Source organism: Squalius cephalus (genome assembly GCF_949319135.1).
Source record: "Squalius cephalus genome assembly, chromosome: 15".
Lineage (NCBI taxonomy): Eukaryota > Metazoa > Chordata > Actinopteri > Cypriniformes > Leuciscidae > Squalius > Squalius cephalus.
The window spans coordinates 17,178,001-17,201,310 of NC_137136.1; the positions used below are offsets into that span (position 1 = coordinate 17,178,001).

Consider the following 23,310-nt stretch of genomic DNA (forward strand, 5'->3'; position numbering starts at 1 on the left):
TGAACTGATTCAATTCTCAAGATCAACTCACTGATCAGGTTGCAGCGGTTCTGTTAGTGATATCAATGAATCACAATGTTAATTTTAGTTAGTTTCTTACACAAATCAATTTTAAGAATACAGAAGACTTGGAAATGGACATATTGACAACATTTATTCAACTTTTCTGGAGCTTCTGTGTCATGTCTGCCTGTCCTTGTGTATGGCCTAAAACTTTTCTCTATTTATGTTCTAAAGAATAATAAAGTCATACAGGTTTGGAATGACATTAGGGTGAGTAAATGACAGAATTCACATTTTGGGGTTAACAATGCCTTAAAGAATCATTTTTAGGAGAACTATACCTTTATGATGTTGGGGGATCTGTCCCTTTAACAATCTGAAATGTTTTAAAATGTCAGAAGTTTTGCCACAGTCGAAGACAAGAGGATTTGAGAGGAGAGGAACGAGAGAGATGATTAGCTGAAGAGTCAGGGTGGTCTCGGGATATTGATCTGTGTCTGGCTATTGATCAGTCTGGTACCATGCTGTTAATCCCTCTGAGTTTTGAAGGCCACACACATACGCAACCCGAAAACTTGCTGCTCTTTGTTGCATAAAAAGGATAGGCCCATATGCAGAGAGAGTAGCTGCGAGCCAGCAACAGGAACGAGATGGGTCGAGAGAGAGCGATGAGGCTAGTGCCTATATTAGAAGGTGTGGAGGATGGTGAGCAGAGCAGCAAGATTGATGATCTTTGGGATGGAGGGATTGAAGATTACAGTGAGAGAGAGAGAGTGCTGAGCCCGGGGTGCACGGTAACTGCAGTATTTTGCAGCGGTGAGAGATGAAAGGGTGGAACAGGAAGCTGCTGCACCCTGCTGGCTGGAGATGTTATCCGCATAGAGACCCTTGACCCTGGCAGAGGGGTGCAATTCATGAACAACACTGTTGATCTCTTGCTTACACACTTGTTCACTCACATACACAATCACAGGCCTCATTTTGCTTGTTTCCTCTTGCATGTGCTTGTATGTAGCTGCAGTAGATTGTTAATAACCCTGTTGTAATGCCATTCCCTTGTAGTGTCTGTCCCTCCCAACCCTCATCCTGCCATCGCTCACCCCACCCTTCCATCCTCCAGTTTTACAAAGGAATACAAAGGTAACCCTTCTTCCATCACCTTACCTTACCTGTACTCATCATTCATTTCCCTTCACTTTTTTCCCCCGAAGTGTTTATTCCACCATAAACAATCATGCTTTAGGTTTATATGATTTAACATTTTTTTCTTTCCCTTAGAATAAAACAGGCTGTTTCTCCACTGCAGCTTTTAAAAAGATGTAAACAACCTCTTTTGTTATTGGCTAACCTCTTCACATGTGTAATAATGAGTGACAGTTTTATTACAGTGCTTGCACAATGAGCAATGCAATACATTTGTTCTTTATCTTATTCTTTGACTTCTACACACATTTCTGCATCCATCATTTGATTTGTAAATAATTTTCTTCATAATTTATGCTGCATTTTCACTGGTTTTGACAGACTATAAAACAAATGAAAGTCATACTGCAGCTGTGTGGAGTTATGATCTTCTGTGAAACCAGAATTTTCAGATCCGATTTGACAGTATGTGACATGATCCAACCGGATATGATATATTAGAGTCCAAACTTTTCAGTAATTTTTGTGACTTTATCCAAAACACACTCTACTTTAAATGGATGCTTAGAAATTGGGGGGGGGGGGGGGGGGTTATAAATGTTTACGTTGTTAAACACTGCCTTGGGCAACTCATATTATGTTTTCTATGTTTTGGTTATTGCAAAGTTTATATTTGTTTAAAAATTGTATGTCCTCAAACTCGGAATTATGTGTTTTCTTGGCAACTCTTTAATAGTTTAATTTGAGCAATCAATAGACAAAACCAAAATAAAACAAGTAACAGTCCTTATGCAAATGCATTATTAATAAACTAGATTATTTAGCAGTTCATTAAATAGTAGTTATTCAACTCTGTGCTAGCTACATTAAACTGTATTGTGTCTTTCATTTATTTTCAGATTAATCTTGCATTATTAAGACATTTACAATAGTCAATTATTGAAATTATTGGTTGCATTTTATTTTACAGTACATGCACTTCTGTGTACTTGCAGTGTTTTTACCTAAGAAAGTACTGGGTAATATAGGGTACCTACATGGGTTAAGGTTAGGTCTAGGGGAAGGTTCAAGGTTAGTACCTAGTTATTACCCAGTTACTATAATAAGTAAATAGTATATACATGGGGAACAGGACTGTAAAATAAAGTGCTACTGAATTATTAAACAGAAATATTTTTTTATTATACAGATAAATATTAAACAGAAACTACTTTACCACATTTTAATGCTAAAGTCACAGCAATTTTGCAAATTTATGAGTAAGTTGCAATTTCAAGTTTTACAAGGATGTGAATGCTTTTTACGTGTCGGAATCTTAATCACATTAATTCCGATATTTGAAAGCATCTTTACGATGATTGAAATTTAACTGACTGCGGTGACATAACTGATTTTTACATACTGAACTGCAGTTGGTCTTTTTAACATGCAAATATTTACAATCTACTTTGTGATTGTTCTGTTCTGTCTGTACGTGTCTTCAAGCTACAAAGACAGGACACCAGGCACAGAAGCTACCTTATTTATCCATCTATATTGCATATTACTGTCAATCTCTTTCTCTCTCTGTCTTTGGTTTCACAACTTTTCAATCGCTTTATCTAAAACTTTAATATTTCCTTGTTTGCTACCATGCAAGCACTGTTATTTCCTTCAGGAAATGCAAATCCAGTTTTCTTTAATTGTCTTCCACCTCAACATATGCAAATTCTTCCCTGACGGCTCTGCTCCGATGCTTGCCTTAAAACCGGTTTTGTTCCATATGTTTTCTCCTGCTAAATCGCCTAATTTCTCATCTTCTCATTCATGTTTTCTGTTTATTAATGTTCCCTAAGATGTATGTGCACACACTTCTATTGTCTTCCAAGTGCCCTTGTCATCTGAAGCACTAGCGCTGCTCTCCAGAGGATCTACTCAGCTGCTGTGCCATGTTTTTCATTACAATTTAAGAGTCTGCGAACAGATGAAGAAGCACATGCTGAAAGAGAGTGAGAAAGAGAGCACAATGACCCCTTAAAAGAGGCCCAGCTCGACAGCAGCATTGCTTGTCATTCATGATGTTGTGGGATGTGAGGTCGGGTCAGAAGAAAGCCCTTGATCATCCCACCTGACAGAACTACTGAGAGACTTCACTGTACTGCAAGACATTGACATCACGCAACACTGCACAAACCTCACACCTCAACACACTGACCTGCAGAGGAAGATATTAGATGCGTTTTCATTTTGTGCACTTCAAAGTGCACAGTCATTGCATCTATGACTTTTTGCTTTTCTTTTCTTCACGCTCTCTCACACAAACATTTTCCATCAGTCTCCATTTCTTTTTCTCTGTCTTGCTCCTCTTCTTTCTGAATTGTATTGTTTGCTGTCTCCAATATCCAGCAAGAATTGAGGGGGTAAAGACTATGTTTTCCAGAACAGACTGGGAGAGAAAGACTATTTCAAGTGAGGCTGTGGTCTCTTTAATGTCACATTCTCAGCGCCAGGTGGCTGGTTCCCTGAAAAGTGCATGTGAGGCGGGCAGCAGCGTTAATTTTTCATCGTCTCTGAAACGAATCTTAATGAAATGTTACTCGACAGCCTGTTCAAAGGCAACCTCCCTTTCTCTATATCTCCCGCTGTTTCTCTAGCATTTGCGGTGAAGGTGAAGTGTGTAATTCTTTTGATGTTTAAATACTAAATCTTAAATACTTTTACTTTTTCTTTTTCTCTGCCCATCTTAATGTGCAGAGACAACTGTAAGTAAGCCATTTGTAGGTTTATTTTCCCCTGAAAAGTGTAAACACTGAGGCTTTGTGGTGTAAACATCGTTCTGTTTGTATGAGAATCCTAACCAAGTCAAGTCAAGTCATCTTCATTTATATAGCGCTTTTAACAATGTAGATTGTTTCAAAGCAGCTTTACAGAGATAAGCGTATAATTTAAGGTAACAGAGATTGTTTCGGCTTTACAGCAGAGTTAAGTTATTTCCATCTAAAGTTAGTTTTGATTGATTTGCTTCCGTCGCAATGATCATTTGTTATTAAATTAGGGGCCGCTAAGACGACACCATTCCCTCTACACAGACTTTAAACGCGAACCTGTGAGAAACACTGATGGCGTTCACATGAGCATTTAGAATGGGTTCTATAGTTATGTGCGTTTGAATATATGCAGGTTTGGAATTCCCTACAAGCCAAGCCTAAACAAAGTACTTGTCTTTCCCTATAAATTTTGATAAAGAATTTTATTTTATTTTGTTGCTTTGGGGTAGGAACGCGAAACGGATTTTCCCGACAACGCCTTATCTGTAGAGTGGTAGTGGGCAACCAGCCCCAATGGCAACATCAGCTTATCCAATGGTGTGATTTTGGGGGCGGGGCTATCAGTTTGGCTTACCAATGGAAAAACAGGGGAAGTTCTTTTGAAACCAAACATTATTACACACTTTACCTTTAAACTAACAGTTTTCAAAAATGTTGTTTCATTCAAGTGGTCCAAAAGCTATATGCTATTCTGTATAACACAAAATAATCCTCACACCGCTCCAATGAGGGTTCAGTGAACATGTTACTCATGAACTCTTGTCATTGTTTGAATGTTTCAGTCTTGTACAACATGTCGATTTTGCTACACACTCAAAAGGTCACACACTGGATCTTGTCGAGTGGATATTCACTGGTCTGCACTGCTGGTCTACATAATGTTTCCATGCTTGGTTCTCAGATTGGACTGTCTGATCACCTCCTCATTGAACTAAACTGAAATGCCTCTTCCCTGCCTCAGGGTGAAATCTACTATAACCTACCATAACCTCAATTCTGTTAATCCGTTACTGTTTTCTGAATCTGTACAAACTCATATCTCTGATATTACTAAACACACTAGCTCCCTCGATATCCTTACCAAATATAATGCCTGTATTTCCACTGCTCTTGATATACAGGCCCCTCTTAAAAGTAGATTTGTACCTTCTACACACATGTCTCCCTGGTAACCCCTGCACTTCTTCACTTCAAATCTAATAACAGTTGGTCGTTGTCTTGAACGCCTTTACAGGAAAACTGGTTTGACTGTTCACCTTACTGCTTACACTGACCATATTCAGTTATACAAATCTGCTATAAATACTGCATGCTCTAGTTACTACTCTACTATTATTATTAATGCATCCTCTCGACCTAAAACACTGTTTTCTGTAGTCAATGAACTCACCAACGCTACTGCACCTGTCATAAGTAACCTCTGTGAGTCATTCCTGCATTTCTTTCAAAATAAAATTGATAGCATTCATAATCTTTTCCCATCCATGATCTCTCCTGTCTCCACACACGACTTCCCCACTGCTTTTACACCTGGTACTCTCACTGATTTTGCCCCCCCCCATCCCCTGCTTATATCTCTGAGCTAATCAACAAAGCAAACACATCTTCCTGTCATCTTGATCCCGCTCCTACTGCTTTAGTTAAAAAATGTGCACCTGTCATTTCACTGCCGATTTCACTTCTCATCTCCCAACTACTAAGTACTGGTGCTGTTCCTCTGGAATTAAAAACTGCTGCTGTCACTCCTGTCCTAAAGAAACCTGGCCTCGACCCCTCTTACATGGCCAACTACAGAGTACAGAGTTACAGAGTTATTAACTGATAATCTTCCTCTCCAGAGAGCTGTTAACTCAATAACCACTGCAACCTGATCATTGAGTAAGTGAATTATTAAATTATTTTCAATTAACTTATTGATCTATTTCATAAATTGGACTGAATTATTTGTTCAAATGACAGTTCAACTTACTAACAGCTCACTGATGATATACGATCAGTGAATAATAACTAAAATGTCAGTTTGTTCAAATCTCATTTTGCTCATAGCAAAAGCTGCTCATAGCATGCTCATAGCAAAAGCATGATCTAATGTTAAAAAATAAGACCTTATTGTAAAATGTTACCTTTTTATAGCTTTCAGAGTTTAACAGCCATGGCCAAGAACTATCATTGTAGTTTTGTTCCATAGAAATAAAGTCATTCAGGTTAGGTTCTCATTTTGTGCCACTTTCTCTCTTCTGCTCTTTATCTATGTGTTTTCTGTATTTCTCTTTCTCCATGCCTCCCATTTTCTTTTCTACCCACCGCTGTGTGGTGAAAACAGCTTGTTAAATATTTAAGGAGTCCAGGCTCATGTGTTGATGGTTCAGAGTGTCTGTCTGCCTCTCACTGTTTCCTATCTTGTCAGAAAAAAATGTATGGTATACTTCACACACACACCCATCTTACCTCTGCTGTCAGTCTTTTTTTACTAAAAAAACAAAACAAAACAATTCCAAGCAATAAAATAACAGGATACTTTAATCACTTTTCTGTCTCTTTCTTTGTTTTCACAAGTCACTTTGAATTGTTTTTAGTCCAAATGCTAAAGCTAAATCGTTCTATTTGTGTTTGTGTGTATCTTAGACCCTGGAGCAGTGGTGGAAACCCACAGTGCTGTTCCGTATGCAGTGATCGGGGGCATCCTGGCTCTGCTGGTCTTCACTGTCATCTGTGTGCTCATCGTCACCATCTGGTGCTCCGTCCGACAGAAAGGTGACCTCCTCTCTCCACACACTTAACCTGTGGTGACACAATGACATGATGCGCCTCACCTTCTAAGGAGAGGGAGAAAGTAAAAAATAACTAAGCAGTAGAGAAAGAGAGTGTGTGTGAGGGAAGATATAGGCTGGTTCACACTGCACCAATTAGCATCAACCAGGTTAAAATATTTATCCAGTTTGTTGGTGTTTGCTGGTGAAGTGAGAGCCAGCATTAATAGGAAATGGAAACAGAACTGTTGTAGATGGTGATTTAAGTTTGGGCTGTAAAATATACCAAGTGATGGTAGAAATGTCTCCATGTAGAGATTATGCAATACTGTTTATTCTGCAGTGAGCAGAACTGCCCTATGTTATTTTCATGTGACGGCCATGAAGAAACATGGAGTAATATGAAAACACAGAGCAAGATGTTAGGATGAACTTATCAAATGGTGTTTGTTACAGGCAAGAAATGCAAAGCAGAGTTTTTTTGTTTACAGTTTCTGAGCCAGGACACATTAAATTTGTGTTTTTGCAGGTGTTTTGTATATCTGCTATTTTACATTCGTCCAATCAGAATTCAGAGTATTTGGTTAAATAATATTAGTTAAACACTACCATTCAAACATTTTTGGGGTAAGATTGGGTAGAGGATACACTTAATTGATCAAAAGTGACAGTAAAGACGATTATAATGTTATCAAAGATTTCTATTTCAAATAAATTGTGTTCTTTAAGCAGCAAATTGGCATATTAGGATGATTTCTGAAGAATCATGTGACACTGAAGAGTAATGGCTGCTGAACAATCAGCTTTGATACACAGGAATAAATTAGATTTTAAAATCTATTAATGAGGACTTATTATGCAAAATTTACTTTTACATGGTGTTTGAACATAAATGTGTCAGCAGTGTGTACACAACCACCCTATAATGTTAAAAATCCACCCTCTCCTTTTTTAATCCCCATAAATCATAAGTAGTGTCTCAGAACAAGCAGTTTCTATTCAATGTGACGTCACAAATGCTTAGGCCCTGTCCACGACTGCTGACAGCCTCCGCCCTATTAGCATAGACCCCGCCCTGAGTGAACTGTACACAGTCCGCCATGGTTATCTCCTCGCCAGAGCATTTAACAGCAGCATTCAAGTAAGAAATGTATTCTTAATAAAGCTACTAAAGTTATTCAATCAAGACCAGCGAGTGATTTCCTGATTTCCTGATTTCCTTTTGTTGTTTGATTCATATTAACAGCATATATAGCAGTAGGTACTGTATATTGCGCTGCTTTCACTTTTTATACAGAGTATCCAAGGCACGAGCTGTAATGGCTCTGCCCTCTTCTGGAAAGCGGGTTGGGGAACAGCAGCTCATTTCCATTTAGAGATATATGCACGAAAATAGCATGGTTTTCACTCAAAAATGGCCATTTACAACATGGTATAATAAATGATCTGAGAGGTATTTTGAGCTGAAACTTCACAGACACATTCTGGGGACACCTGAGTCTTATTTTAGATCTTGTAAAAAGGGGCATAATAGCTTCACTTTAAAGAAAACAGTTATTTTACATTGTAATAATATATCACAATATTGCTGTTTTTATTATATTTTGAATCAAATAAATGCAGTCTTGGTAAGCATAAGCGATTTCCTTCAGAAACATTATAAAATCTGATCAATCCCAAATTTTTGAACGGAAGTGTATAATATATTAGTTAAAATATTACTTTTACTATTTTACTGGTACTTTGTTCCTGAATGGCATTTAATCTTTTGACTATTGAAAATGTGCCCTTTGGTGGCAAAAACTGGTAAAATTTATTATGAAATGTTGGTTACTTGACATTATGTTTTTGGTTATGGACTTAAATAAAACCAATATCACACTAGCGATCCTGCTGAAGATTTTGATCATGCCGCCCACCCTAATGGTGATGAAATGGATTAGTAAAAAATCAGGAGGAGATAATAGTTGGTGTGAGGAGGGTTTTTTTTGTGTGTGTGTGTGTGTGTGTGTGTGTGTGTTTCTGAGGGCACACAGAAAGTTTACATGTAAATATGTTCAGAGGAAAGACGGGAGAAAGAAAGAACATCATTTGCAAAGGACTGTGCCAGACCTGTGATATAAAAATAGCCTGTGGAAAAGTAGCTACGGCCTCGTGTTTAATTGCCTTTTTTCGTCTACCGTATCGTGTTTTATCTATAAAGAAAACTTAATTACCTCTTTAAGAACTTCTGGTCATATCAGTGTGTCACAGTTTCCAATAAAGATCACGGCACCCGCAAATTAGGGCGGAGGCAAAGGGCTGCGACGAACCCGACCCCACCTGCCAATCAAAGTCAGAAACAGTTAGTTCACCCATCGGCGCAGAGACAGAGAGCATTAGGGTTGATCCTGTCTAACCTTGGGGTGCCTGGAAAAGGCAGAATGGAAGTGATTAATCTTAGGGAAGAGGAACATTACAGCTCTGATGCATTGTCTTTGTCCCGCGCGGTCCACGACATCACTGCTTTTAATGACCCCATCAGCCTCTGCTGTACGCTTGCATTTTAAGAAAGTAAAATTGCACGTACATAAGATCGATTTTTTTAATTAAACTGTGTCGTGCCGGTGCCATAGAGTCAATTCTGCCTTAGTTATTTCAGTTATTTGTCCCTGAGCCACAGAGGCAAAACCATTGTGTCATATAATGATGTGAATAAAAAGTGTTTCACTGTACCATATCGCTGACTGTGCAGTAAAATGTCAGAGGTGATTATGCCTAATGAGTTTTGTGATTAATTAAAAGTTGATCTGCATAAGTTCCCCCAATTATAGTAGATGACTTTGGCTGGCCCTGCAAACTTGATTCCAGAGAAAAAGGTTTAGATCCATGGAAGGTTGATGCCATCCAACACGACAGCATCAATCCCCAAGAGCCAGTTTAGTTTGAGACATACTGATTGAGGATATGGAGAAAGGTGAAGACACAAGGGAAAAAATATGGAGAGGTATCAGGGCTAGGCTTCATGTGGTGCTATTGTTATTGCCAACTAAAACTGAAAGTATAAAAAAATCATAAAGCTGAAATAACATATAAATATTAAATGAAAACTTATTTGATGAAAAAAAAATAAAAATGAGAAATACTGCCTTGGCAACCAAAGCCGCGTTTCCACCGCAGGAACTTTCCCCAAGAACTAGGAACTTTTGGGGTGTTTCGACCGCAGGAACCAGGGTCTAAATGAAGGTAAAGATTTCCCCCTCAGAAAGTCCCTGCTTGCGAGGTAGTACTTTTTCAAAGTTCAGGAACTTTCCGGGGTGGGACTTGGACGCTGAACGTGCTGATTTGTTGAGTTCATGTCGCATTTTGATTGGTTGACTCCACGCAGCATTTCATTTCAACCACCATTTTTAAATATCTGTTGCGGTGCTTGCAGTCATACGTCACCGGACTAATTTGCCTAATCTTCACGGTATCGCGGTGGAAACGCAGAAAGCAACAGGGAAAAAATGTTCCTGGGACAAATTGTTCCGGGTAATTTCGGTGGAAACGCTGCTTAACTAAGAAAATAAGTTTATAAATATAAATTAAAGCTAAATAGAAATAACTAATATAACTAATAAAAAAAGAACAGATAAAGAAAAGAACAAAATTAGAAAAATATATAAATAATAGTAAAATAAGACTAATGTAGGGAAGTTTTCACAAGACTTGTATCTCAGTAAGGTTTTTAAAGTCCAATTACAAATGTGTTTTCTCTAGCAGTGGTTTTGTTTGGTGGTTGCAAACAACTAGTTCAAAAACCTCTTAAATTATTATTATTATTTTTTTGTGAATTCTGCTGTTAATGAATGTTGTTGTATACAGAAGTGAACATAATAAAACCTCACTAATATGCTTGGTTAGTTTATCACATTTGTTTTAAATGTTAATTAAATATTCGGTTAATTAAATATTATTTAATTTATTCATTTGTATTTAATTTATTATTTTTAAATCAAACAATGGTTTGATATTTATTTGACATTTTTGCTGTTACATTAATAGTTTTTTTTTTTGTGTGTGTTGTTTCATAATTGTTTTACTTGTTTTAATGTTGCTGAAACACCTCAACTAGCCCTGGTCCCCCATTGGATGAAAGTCAATAGAGGAATCAAGACAAAAAAAAAAAAAAGGCACAAGCTCTTCATCGTGTCCTGCTTCAGTAAAAATACATTAAATTGGACTCAGCAAGCGATTTAATGTGTTTAAGGTTTTCTTTTAATCCCTGCAATGAAGTATGATTAAATTGTGTCTTTCTCTCTCTAGGTTCATATTTGACTCATGAGGCCAGTGGGTTGGATGAACACGGCGAGGTTCAGGAGGCGTTCCTCAACGGTAATGATGCCAGCCAGGGCAAGAAGGAGTACCTACTGTAGCGCCGCCCTAGTGGAGCTCTTCAGAAACACTGGACCGCTGCAGAGTGCACACAACAACACACACTGTTCCCAAACAGACACACCACCACAACGACAACCAGAGGGAATCACAATCGTGCCATATGAAGTTGGAGTGGGAAGGAAAGGATGGAGACATGCAGGGTGGAGGGGAAGAGAGCCGATAGGAGAGGATAATTATTATGATTGAAAGAGACCATCACACATACTTTTTCGTATACAATAGACAACTAGCCGTAATTGTAGGTCCAGGAGAGAAAAGTGTCCATTCAAAACAAGCCGATCCATTACCGGCCAAGACGGCATTGCTACCGGAACCCGCATAGCGCTTATGAGCTATTGAATGTCCCAGTGTGAGCAAATTGAAATCCCTTGCATTTGCCAAAGTGGCTGGGCCTCAGAGACCGAGTTGGTAGAGAATAACTCCACCAATGACAGCGCTGCAAGCTCAGAGCCGTCCTCATAAAGTATTCATCTGCGCTTTTCATCCGGCAACTCCATTATCTGCTCATGTTGGCCAAAACCTGTTGACTTGTGAAGAAAAGTTCCTCTCGTTTTGATCCTCTCTCGGTGACTCTGTTTCCCGCTCTCTAATGCTCCTTCCTCTCCTTCCTTTATCTCTCCACTATTGTTTGTTAATAATTAAGGGATTAGACATGTTCTCTTTTATGAGCAGAATGAATTGGAGCGGCCCGCTCGCTCTGACTGTAAAAAGGGGCTTAATTATCGCAAAGAGTCATTGAGAACGTGGAAACGCAAGGAGTTTGACGTGGGGGAGAAAAAACAGGAAGGGAGTTTGTAGAGAACATGTCAGGAATTTCGATATTTTTTTGATTGCTCAACACGAAAACACTTACACAATGAAACATATCTCTAAAGTCATTATTTGTATGGAAAAAGTCTACAAAGTAAATTAAATGACTCTTTTAAGAAAAAAAAAAAACTTTTGCGCGCATTACCACGCGATGCTATCGTACTAACAGAATATTAGCTTAGAGGTGCAAAACTGAACAAACTACTGTTACGTCATCTTAAAAAAAAAAGCAAAATTCACAAAAATATATATTTCGTTTGTCTTTAAAAGATATCCGAGGTCTTAATTGTTTTTATTAATTATTATTTGGACTACTATGATTGTTGTTATTGTTATTATTATTATTATTATTACTGTTATTATAATTGTAAATGTTATAAATTGTATACTTCCCATGCTTTAGTAGAAACAGCTGTGTACCCACTTTTCTCTCTCCTCTTTTATTCTCTTCCTTCCTTCTTGATCCTCTTTGTGTCTTTCTCCCTATTTGTCTTTCACGTCTCCTCCTCGTCTTTCACTTCCTGTTTATTTTATAGTCTTCGCGTCGCTGTTGATATAGCTAACTGTACATCTTTATAGGGGAAAGATACCAAGCACGAAAAAAATAAAAAATACTTAAAGAATCTCGCGAGAATGACTGATTTTCTGACTTCGAGAAGCCGACACAATCAAGTTTCACCAGCGGCAATAAAGAAAAGCAGCGAGGAAAAAGGGGAGGATATTTTAATTAGCAGAAGCAGCCAGCAGAGATGAAAGCTGTGTGACTGAGAATGATGAATCATAAGACTCTTATGACAAAAGAGCAGAGACACCGAAGAGAGAGAGAGAGAGCAGGTGCATTAAAATAGTACTCCTCCATTATTCCACTGCAATCAATATATGAATGTGTCAGAAGTCACTTGCTGAGCGCTCCGGGAGGGGTGGGATTAAATTTAAATGCTAGGGGAGGATGATTGATCGATGTGTTTGTCCTCTATTGATGGAAAGGCTCTGCAGAAACCTGTCATAAACAGTAACTGTCACATGGAAATCAAAGCGTACCCTGCGTTACCTGCTGTTCTGCTCGCTTTTAGCAGCTCCTTAGATAAAGAAGGACATATGCTAGCAATTTCCGTTTGGTAGCCGATGAGTTAATGCTTCACAAAGCATGATCAGATGAGATAAGTTGCTAATTTTGGGGCTTCTGAGAAGCAAGTTATGCTTCAGTGAGCTGACAAACTCCAAACGCAGAGTTCAAATGAAAAATGACAGCCGTAGACTTTATCTGAACTTCATCAATCTCTTGTAATTTTGTTTACTGGACCTCGGCTGACATCTCAAAGGCAGATCCATGGGTAATAAACCAAATGCCGGTCAAACAGCGCATCAAACTTTACTTCGGCTTTATCCAAGGACGATGAACGTTACATTCTGTGCGTGACGGATTTGAAGCTTCCTTGCTCCTTGCAGTGACCCCATTCAAGAGGATGTGGACTAGAGCAGGTGCGATGAATTGACTGAAGCCGCTTTTAGTGATGAAAGATTGTCATTTCGGCAGGAAGTTAAAGGCTCTCGAGCGAAGAGAACAATCGAATGAGCTCTCGGTTAGGGAAAGCTTTTACTTGTTTTCCAACTTCACTCAATAATTCACCTCACATTGGAGGTTAGTGCACACTTTAATGAGAGAGAAAAGCATTTGTAAGAAAAATGAGTGAGACAATGATCAAGAAACAAAAAGCACCAGACAAATCAAAGGCAGGGCTATACAAAGACAAAGTGAGTGAAAGTAATGTTAGATGGAGGATTTCATGCTTGAAACTTGGATGAATAATGAGTGGATTGGGCGAGTGAGATGGCGAGGAGGGAGAAGAAGAAATGAAAATCATAACACAAATATTCAGATACAAAAGGAGTCATTTCTTACACTAGGCCTGCCACGAGTGAGCAAAAAGAATAATCCAATTAGTATGAAACAGGGCTTTTATTCGAGCTGCACATAAGAAGTACGCGTTTAATCAAAACAGCTATGGAATCCTGTTTTCCCTGGGAGTTATTGAGTGGTTAATTATCTTGATGCATTTAAGTGGTCTCTCCCACTTGATATGCTTTTATAGTTGTTATAATTAAACATTCAGATTAAAAGCTTGCATTGGTTTTATACATTGATGGGACACACTTTGATATACTATATTTAATTATGCATAAGAATGCAAACTTATTGATGTATTCAAATAAAACTCTTCTGAGATTGTTGGTTAAATCATTTTACCATTTAATCCTGGAGTATCACTGGGATTAAACATGGCTGCAATGCAATATTTATTGGACCATTTTTGCAACATAACAGGAATTTACAAAGTGCTTTCTAATGACTCATTACATGTCCAAACAGAAAAGGCTGTTTTGTTCGTTGCTTGCTTATTTGTTGTTAGTGACATAAAACTAAGATCTGACTAATTTTTCTTGCTTATTGCAACAACTTTTTTTTTCAGCCCCCTGAAGTATTCATTATTTCCAAGCCAAAAAAACTCTTATCTGGGAAGTCATGTTTAGGGTATGATAACTCAAGAATTACGATTACTGGCTTCATGGGAATTGGTAGAAACATAGACAAACTTATTTCCTTCAATTTCAAATGTTTCAGAGTCCCCACTGAGTTCAAATATCTTCATAATTGGCCCCTAAAGTAAAAAAAACAAAACACACACACACAAAAAAAATTGGGGCCTTAATCATAAAAACAAAACCAAGGGTACAAATAAATGTGTTTTCATATTAGAACCAGACTTGACTGACTGTCAAATGTGCATAAACAGTCCATAAGTCCATAAACAGAATGTTTAATGTTAACATTTTATCAGGTTAACATTTGGCCAAGTCCGAATGAAAATGTCTCATGTAATACCGCCAATTAGAATAAACTGACCAAATTTAATTTGGATTGAAATGGCTGGTGTAAAACTTTGATAATATTAGACATGTAAAGGCTCCATCAGATTGCTTCCTGTATTGGGACTTTCTGCACTGTACTACATAGATTGAAAAGAACAACAACAAATATATTTTACCTTTGATCATTATGTTCCACAAATGAAAATTTTCTGCAAATTTATAACCTTTTTGCAGACTTCCCTGTTTTGATTTCAAAATGTAATTTACATGATTAAATGCCAGTGTTATGTAAAATGTGCTTGAGAATCTGTCTCACAGGAGAGGCTAATTTTTTTTTTAAAGGAAATAAATAGGTAAGATGCAGTTTACATTTGTGGTGTACAGAACTGATGGTTTAAATCTATTCGTCACACAAGACACAAAATGCGTAGATCCCACTATCTATCCAGGACTTTCAAAAGTTGTCGAATAGCATATAAAAAAAAACAATAGAGTTTGGAACCATCAACCGGAATGGAATTCTTTGCGAACAAAAAAAAACTTTGCCCATTTAAATGTAATTGGCCATTTAATGACTACCTAAGATAAACGTGGTATGTAGGTCTACAATAAATTCATAAAAGTTCATGGTCTCAAATAACACAAAGTATGAACAAAATAGTAATTCCATCTGAAAGGACATGGACTGATCCTAATACAAATAAAGCCTGGCATCTGAGATCAGCTAATATTGGATTAGTTTTACTCAACTGCTGAATATAATTACATATAACCCATGCAAGGACTCTACAGACAACTTTAGGTGTAAGTGCCTTCTTCACATGACATCACATCCCTGGAGGTCCTTTCCGTGTCGGCCCAGGGTGACGGTAATCTTCCACTGAACGGAAAGCACTCCCCACAGATTTGACTCGAGAGATGATGACCCTTGAGGTCAGGTTGGGCGCGGATAACAAGGAGCTCTCGATGCCTAGCTGCTGAGAGGTGTTGGTGAAGAGGAGTGGGGGCACTAGGCTATACGTCTGGAAAAGAACAGAGGCTGTCAGAGAGCTCCAGTCGGGTCTAGTGGCACTCGGGGCGAAGAGTAACAAAGCGTGGGTGATGTGCAGGGGCAGGCAAAGCATTACCAGCAGAGAGACAGAGAGAGCCAAGGAGCGAGACCACACTGAGCTTCGTTTCTGCTGTGGCATGAAGCACATCAAGTCCAGATACACGGCCAACAGAACCAACAAAGGAACAACAAACACGGTGACGGCATAAACACACACAAGAAAAACCGGACTGAGCATGGTGTCGGTGGCACAGATGCCCCAGTGACTGCCGTGGATCTCTGCATACGTGAAGTTCTCATTGTCCTCCACCAGAAACTTGGATAGAAAACCTCCATAAGGCAAGAACTGGCCGATTACAGAGCGATCCTGGGGGTAGGGCCGTTTGGGAGGGAGGGCAGGGGTGGTGTAATTTGGTTCAGGCCATTCTTCCACCCCGAGTCCAGCTTTACGGTCATCCTCAGCAGCTCCCCAAGTATCGGAAGAGCTGGAAACGATGAACTGGCTGAAGGCGGTGATCACTGAAATGACCCAGCAGAGCAGCACCGAGCACAAAACCCGCCTACGAGTCACTAAGCCTGCATATCTGAAAGAAACATAAGCTCCGTCCTGAATTTTAAGCATATTCAGCACAATTTAATACTCTGATTTTATAGTCAGCACAAACTGAGTCTTTAATGTGATTTCACATATGCAAGAATCAAAATAGCTGAGAACTAGCTGAACTTTTCGAGCATAAACACTGCAAAACAAGGTCGGGATGTTCACACTCACCTGTTCCCCAGGCGGCACTGCAGGTGTGTGTTAAGTGTGAGTAGAAGCAGAAGGCACATAGTGAACTGCCTGACAAGTATGGGGCAAGAGACCATGGCGATACAGGTGTACAGACACTGGGAACTCCTCAGGTTCAACAGCACAGACACAGGAGCGACCACAATACTGCCCGCTGACCCAACCACACCGAGGCAAAGTTTCAGGCATGCAGATGTGCTCCAGCTTCTAGTTCCTGCCCCAGCTGCAACAGAACCAGCAGCCAAGCACAACCTCACACACACTCCGACCACCAGCACCGCTATTACACACTGAATCAGGGAATATAGCCACACAGCATACATGACCCCTAAGAGAGAAAGGGAGATGATAATGATTATTCAATAATTAAATACGAACTAATTCAAGAGTGGCTTACCAATTTAATTTAAACATGCTGGATGCAAGACATTAAAAGATGAGAAGATATTCCTGGCATTTAAAGTTTACACTCCATTGAAAAGGTCTGCAGTGATTGTTGTGGCAGATGCCTCCACACGGCGGATGTGATCACATTCTAAACTGTGAAAATCCTGAAAAGTCACAAGCAGCTACAGCCGCTGTGACAACCCAATCACGTAGCCTGCCACTCTGCTCTGACAGACAGGTTATTTCATTTTGTGCCCAGACAATGGGAAATACATATTTGCATCATAAAATAGCTGTTAAAATATCCCCCGAAATGCTTCAATATGCCACCTGTCTTTTTATCATAATGAGTTTGACCTTTTCAACAGCCACTGACAGTAATCAGTCGGAGAATGCCTGTGAGTGCTTCATAGTAATGAAAAATTATTGCGGGCGTATAATACACACGCACCCCACACCACTAATCCTAATCAAACGTATAATAGGCTACATACGTACCCCACACCACTACTGAACCTACCCATGCGTATCATATGCACATTTTTGCGTATAAATTGCACTCTAAAGTGCTATAGAGACGCGTTTAGTGTGACCGAGTTGTTCTCCTCACATGTGTGGGCTGGGTCTGCTGTTCTTTCATTGTTTTCCTCACTCAAACAAATTGATTGAACTGAAATAATTAATCGTGTAAAAGTTAGAAGTCGTCTCATTGTGCCGCTCTCATTGTAATGCTTCTTCACTTCACTCTCCACACAATTAATTTCTCCAGCTTATCAACTACGAGCCCAACGATAGGCTACAACAAGCACGCGGGTTCACGGTCCTCCTCTGGCGAAAGGAACAGGAAATGTGTTAATTAATAAACCAACACATTTACAATTGAATTAAAGATGAGAGAAAAGAGTTGTTGTAATTACCGTTATTAGGCACGAAGATAAATATGAATCTGTCAGCTCTTTTTTTGTCTGTCAACCAATGCTAATTCCTCTTTGTGGGTGAAATGCGCTGATGGATGGAGTGAACGCATAACCATAAACCATTTTTACCACAACTCCTCCGTTCAATACAGTGTGTGCAGGCTTATCAATCCATTCAAGTGTGTGAGCAGAACTGCCCATTCCATTTGGCCAGTACAAAGGGCAGCATCGCCACCATAAACAAACATCAATCTCATTCAGGAACACATAAAGACCCCAGCTCACATATACACACTTAGAAATGCACAGTCTGCGACTGACATGCACCAGCACCGATTTACGCACGCCATGGCTCTATCTTAAGTAAACAGAAATGCCAGGAATGATTGGGCAGAAAGAAGAATGAAGGGGAGAGGAAGCGCTTATCTGTTTGGGAGTTTAGGTGTCGATGCACATGAACTAATTCAGTTCTCAGCAGGGTATGAAATGATAGATTTCTAACATGGCTCAATAAGGCTGCATCATTGCCTTTCTTTGAGGAAAAAAACAGGCTGTACTAATATACAAGATGTCTGTTGAACTTCACAAGACAGTCTTAAGGTTAGAAAAGTATTCTGGCCCTCCTGTTGTGTTGAAAAAAAATGGGTATGCCTTTTGTGTTAGGGGTCAACATGACCCCCATTGTGTTCCATGCAATTTGCCAATATAAATTTTTCTATACTTGGGCTATAATGAGAAATGATGAACTCCTATTGTTAAAAAGACCCCTTACCTTTTGTTATGTATGGGTCTCATACATTTGTGAGGTTAAAAAGGGTTTCTCACACTTATTTTAAGTGTTTCAAAAGTCTAATTAAGATCTAAAAACTAACATCTGGTCAAATAATTTATTTTTACTGAGACTTAAATATGAAGGATTCTCCTTGGATGATTCAGAGGACGAGTCTTCAATTTTGAGTAAACTTAAGTCACACTTTGTATGTTATTTTTATTCTTTGACATGATATAAAGGTTTTCTGTTTTTACCTGACTCTTTGCTGTTTTTCAAAGGGTTGATTTTTGGACAATTGCATGGAGACCCTAAATTAAGAAAAAGTCACAACATTTTAATAAGAAATAAATAGTTTTACCTGTGTTTCAAGCAGTTTAGATGACCATTTGTGGTTAAAAAGTATATAATTTTTTTATATATATATTTTTTAGAAAATGGCAGATTGTTTTGCTAGATAAGACCCTTATTCCTTGGCTGGGATCGTGTAGCCCTTTGAAGCTGCACTGAAACTGCAATTTGGAACTTCAACCCGTTGATAACCATTGAAGTCCACTATATGGAGAAAAATCCTGGAATATTTTCCTCAAAAACCTTAATTTCTTTTTGACTGAAGAAAGAAAGACATGAATATCTTGGATGACGTGAGTAAATTATCAGGAAATTTTAATTCTGAAATGAACTAATCCTTTAAGTCCAACCCTAATTAAACATGACCTAATCCTTTAAGTCCAGCCCTAATTAAACACACATGAACCAGCTAATCAAGGTATTCAGACTCACTAGAACCTTCCAGGCAGGTGTATTGGAGCTAAACTCTGCAGGACGTGGACCCTCCAGGAGCAGCATTGAACAGGTCTAGGCCCTGGTCTAGAGAGATGGACGGATGCAGTGGTGGGCATGCTGGATTGATCAAGTTTATCATAAACTTACAATCAAATACACATGTACTACGACTAGTATTCAGCCCAGTTAAGTGATGTTGTGTGGCTTTTCAAAAAGTCAGAGAACGGAGGGACAGTATCATCACGACCTGTGTCTGGATGGAGAGTGAACTGTACTGATCCCAGCAAACGTTCCCCTGACCTTAGTTCATGTTTCCTGTTTGGCTATTCTTTTTGATAACCTTTTCCTCAGGAACTGTTGTAAATCACAGGGTTAGTTTGATAGGAAAGAATATCACAAAACCGATTATGGCCTTTTAAGATAAATTATTAGTGTCTTTAGTATTTTCTATGTTTGATAAGGAGGATCAATGAAGTTAATGACAAACTAATCCTGTGCCTTTCAGTAATGTTTATGAAGCTGCTGATAGTTTAAATGTATTTCAAAGTCAAAATATTTCGTATTCATTCTTATGGAGCCTGATTTATTTAGTTTACCCCTAAACGTTAATAAATGCATTAACTATCACACATGTATAACATGTTTAAGGCTGGTGTTATTCATGCATGAATCATTATGACTCCTGTCATAGTTAAGGATTGTTTATTTTTTCTTTATTCACAAATCAATTTTTAGGTTTCAATCTTTTTTTGATCCAAACTTGGAATAAAGATGATTCACAACCATGTTATGAAATACATAATGAATTATTTGATTTACCATTTAACTTTATGCTATATGCTTGTAAACATGGCCATCATGGCATATCAGGCATTTTAGAGACACAACAAGAAAATAGGGAAATAAATTATAAATCAATATTCTTGTGAAAATATTCCCAATTATTACTCCCATTATTACACACCTTTTTCCATAACATGTTGCCCCAAGAATACATTAATATGCAAATTAGTTACAGTGTATTGATGCATTGCATAGAATGGGAATGGCATTTATGACCATGTTGGCCATGTTTACACGCAGATAGCATAAAGTTAAATGGTAAATCAAATAATTCATTATGTATTTCATAACATGGTTGTGAATCATCTTTATTCAAAGTTTGGATCAAAAAAAAGCTTGAAACCTAAAAATTGATTGGTGAATAAAGAAAAAAATAAACACACTGTTTTTGCCTGTTCATGTCGTTTCATTTTCTTAATAAATGGATCCTGATGGTGTCCTCCACAGAGGACATAGCATAACATAGGAATAAAATATTTTTTTTCAAAAATGTCTTTATTCAGTTTCTTATGCTCCAAACAATCTAATGACCTGAAAAAAGAAGAAGAAAAAAAAAATCACAAAAAATAAATAATAAATGGTTCTTTTACACCCTTTTTGAGCACTTGAGCATTTGTAGACATTTAAGATTTTGTTGTGTCAACCTTGATTTATTGCAATTTTCAGGTGTTCATTTTTTTTTTTTTTTTTGAAAATAAACATGGTTGCGCTCCTCACAAATCAACTGTTTCTTCAGTTCTTCACTGGCATGTCTCTTAGGTGTTGGGGACTAGTGCATCTTTGAATATACATTCAGCAAAATACTTAAGTATACTGTTCAAATCAGAATCACAAAGACTTTTACTTAAATCGTATTGGAATTGGTAACTTATGAGTTGTCATAAAGTCATTTTCCTTGTAAGGTATCAGTACTTTTAATGAAATATGGTTTTCAGCTACTCTTTACACCTCTGTTCTATATATGGCATTGCTGTGAAAACCCCTTTTTGAATGAGCATTGTTAGCTTCTATTTCACTGCATGAAATGTGTAAAAAAAAAACTTTAACTGGTCTGTTGAAAATCAAAGTTATGTTATGCTATGTTCAGCTCTCACTACCGAAATGTCAAAGAAAGTCAGTTTGTTTATAAACAGCTGAAAAAGACAAATAACCTATGCATTCACATGTATTTTAATAATAAAAACGGATTGCTTATACCTGATACACTTCAACTCATGTTAGTTTGTTAAAAAAATAGCTAAAAAGTCACATTTGTTAATTTGCTTTGGTCATAATCACTACACACGTATCAAGCATTTTTGAATGTGGCTGAGTATTAAGATAGATTTAGCACAATGATGGATTCATAAAGAACAGAAATAAAAATAAATTCAAATTTGGATCAAATTTGTGGACAGTAGCGAATTTCATCACTTCATAAGTTTAAGATGGTGAAAAACGGTCTATGTATTTTTTTCTTTCCTTGAAGGTTTTAATAAGGGAAAGTTGAGATGAATTTTCTGACTGCATGACTGACCTTATAGAAATAAATAGGTGTTTTTTTAAGCAAAATGACCAGGGTTTCTCAAAAGCATCGTAAGCCTAAGTTGATCGTAAAACAATTGCCACCAGTGGTCTCTTCAACCAACTTAGGCTTATGATGCTTTTGGGAAACGCAGCCCTGATAAGTTATCCCTAAAAATGATTCTGTGGGTCCTGCTTCAACGGTTACTGACAGGCCTCTACTGTTTTCCCCCCTTGACTAATATAATACTTGCCATCCCAATGTGACTCTCTCTGTTATAGAACATTTATGTCGATTTTTTATTAAATGTTTTGACAAAATGTTTTTCTCAAATTTAAGTGTACTTTGTAAATGGAAACCAAAAGCTTTTAAACACTTATGTTTCTGTATGTGTGCCCACTGAACACATAGCCTATTATACTATATTGCACTAAAATGTTATACTTAAATATACGTTTTTTTGTTTGTTTACAAAACATTCTTACTAGACCCCAAAATTTGCACAGGCCCTGACTGACTCTCTCACTGCACCATGTTCAAATCTCGCGACAACAAACGCGACCAGCCCCTGTTAACACGCCTAGGAAACCCTGCACGTCCCTCTTCGTTTTGCTGTCCACAAGCAAGGTAACTCATACTCCGTATCTTTCTAGGTTATAAAGTGACTTTTACCCATTTGTGTCACTAGTTTGACCCTATATCCAACTTGTAATGTAGCAGTAATCATATTAACACCGAATCTCAATAAAATGACGCTGAAACGAGACTCGTAGTTTAAAAAAAAATTGAAATTAGATCGCATGCTAAGAATCCCCGGTGTTCCAATGGCTGCGCCCATGCAGTCGTATTGAGGCCTGGTCTACTCGGTGTGCATTACTGTACTTAACTGCGTGAAAAATACCGTGGGTTAATAGTAATAAAAGCATAGTCGTTACATGGTCTAAAACACTGGTCGTATAATTTATTTGCTAGTCAATAGAGCTTGTTTGTGTACATTTTTTTCCCTCTTCGGTGTTAACGTGGTCGTTAGCCGTATTGCTAACGCCGTTTCAAACACCCAACTACACTCAAAACCGAACAATTAAGCTTACAATTATATTTAAGCTATTATTAATAATGAGTAGTGTTCTCTCTCTGCAATAGACCCCACTATCCGTAGACTTTCTTACATGTGTAGCTCATATTAGCGTTAGCTAATAGCTAGCTAATCGTTTTACATGTGACTTGCTCTTGTTAAAGGAAACTGTAAATAAGGCCTATATGTGACTTAAATTTAGTATTGATTATGATTTTCAGATGCCAGGCGGTGGTGTAACAGTGAAAGACGTCAACCAGCAGGAGTTTGTCCGTGCGCTGGCAGCCTTCCTCAAGAAGTCAGTTTAACTGTTTGTGTTCAGTGTTGATTGTAACGTTAGTCATGTCCATACGTTTTTGTTCGAGACTCCCTTTTGGGGTTGTGT

General features: G+C 38.1%; 3 protein-coding genes across 7 annotated transcripts in view; 2 read left to right on the forward strand and 1 right to left on the reverse strand.

Annotated features, from left to right (window-relative positions):
- The window catches only part of cadm4 (cell adhesion molecule 4), a 142,236-nt gene extending 129,706 nt beyond the window's left edge, over window positions 1–12,530 (forward strand). For 2 of the 4 annotated variants that reach the window (XM_079893619.1, XM_079893618.1), the window contains exons 7-9: window positions 1,066–1,143; window positions 6,579–6,707; window positions 10,991–12,530. In XM_079893619.1, coding sequence (XP_079749745.1) covers window positions 1,066–1,143; window positions 6,579–6,707; window positions 10,991–11,100 — 317 coding nt within the window. In that variant the 3' untranslated portion in view covers window positions 11,101–12,530. The remainder of the gene's footprint in view (window positions 1–1,065; window positions 1,144–6,578; window positions 6,708–10,990) is intronic. The other 2 variants (XM_079893621.1, XM_079893620.1) reach the window with 1 other exon arrangement.
- The window catches only part of rps19 (ribosomal protein S19), a 236,409-nt gene that overhangs the window by 209,312 nt on the left and 3,787 nt on the right, over window positions 1–23,310 (forward strand). Inside the window, exons 1-2 of one of the 2 annotated variants that reach the window (XM_079893625.1) lie at window positions 22,407–22,477; window positions 23,147–23,223. In XM_079893625.1, coding sequence (XP_079749751.1) covers window positions 23,147–23,223 — 77 coding nt within the window. In that variant the 5' untranslated portion in view covers window positions 22,407–22,477. Of the gene's footprint in view, window positions 1–22,406; window positions 22,478–23,144; window positions 23,224–23,310 lie in introns of those variants that run through there. The other variant, XM_079893626.1, reaches the window with a different exon arrangement.
- Window positions 15,631–16,967, reverse strand: LOC307172682 (adenosine receptor A1; the record flags this gene model as incomplete). The annotated part of the gene is made up of 2 exons (XM_079895232.1): window positions 15,631–16,438; window positions 16,627–16,967. The coding sequence occupies 2 exons, from the start codon at window positions 16,965–16,967 to the stop codon at window positions 15,631–15,633; spliced, it is 1,149 nt and encodes a 382-aa protein (XP_079751358.1).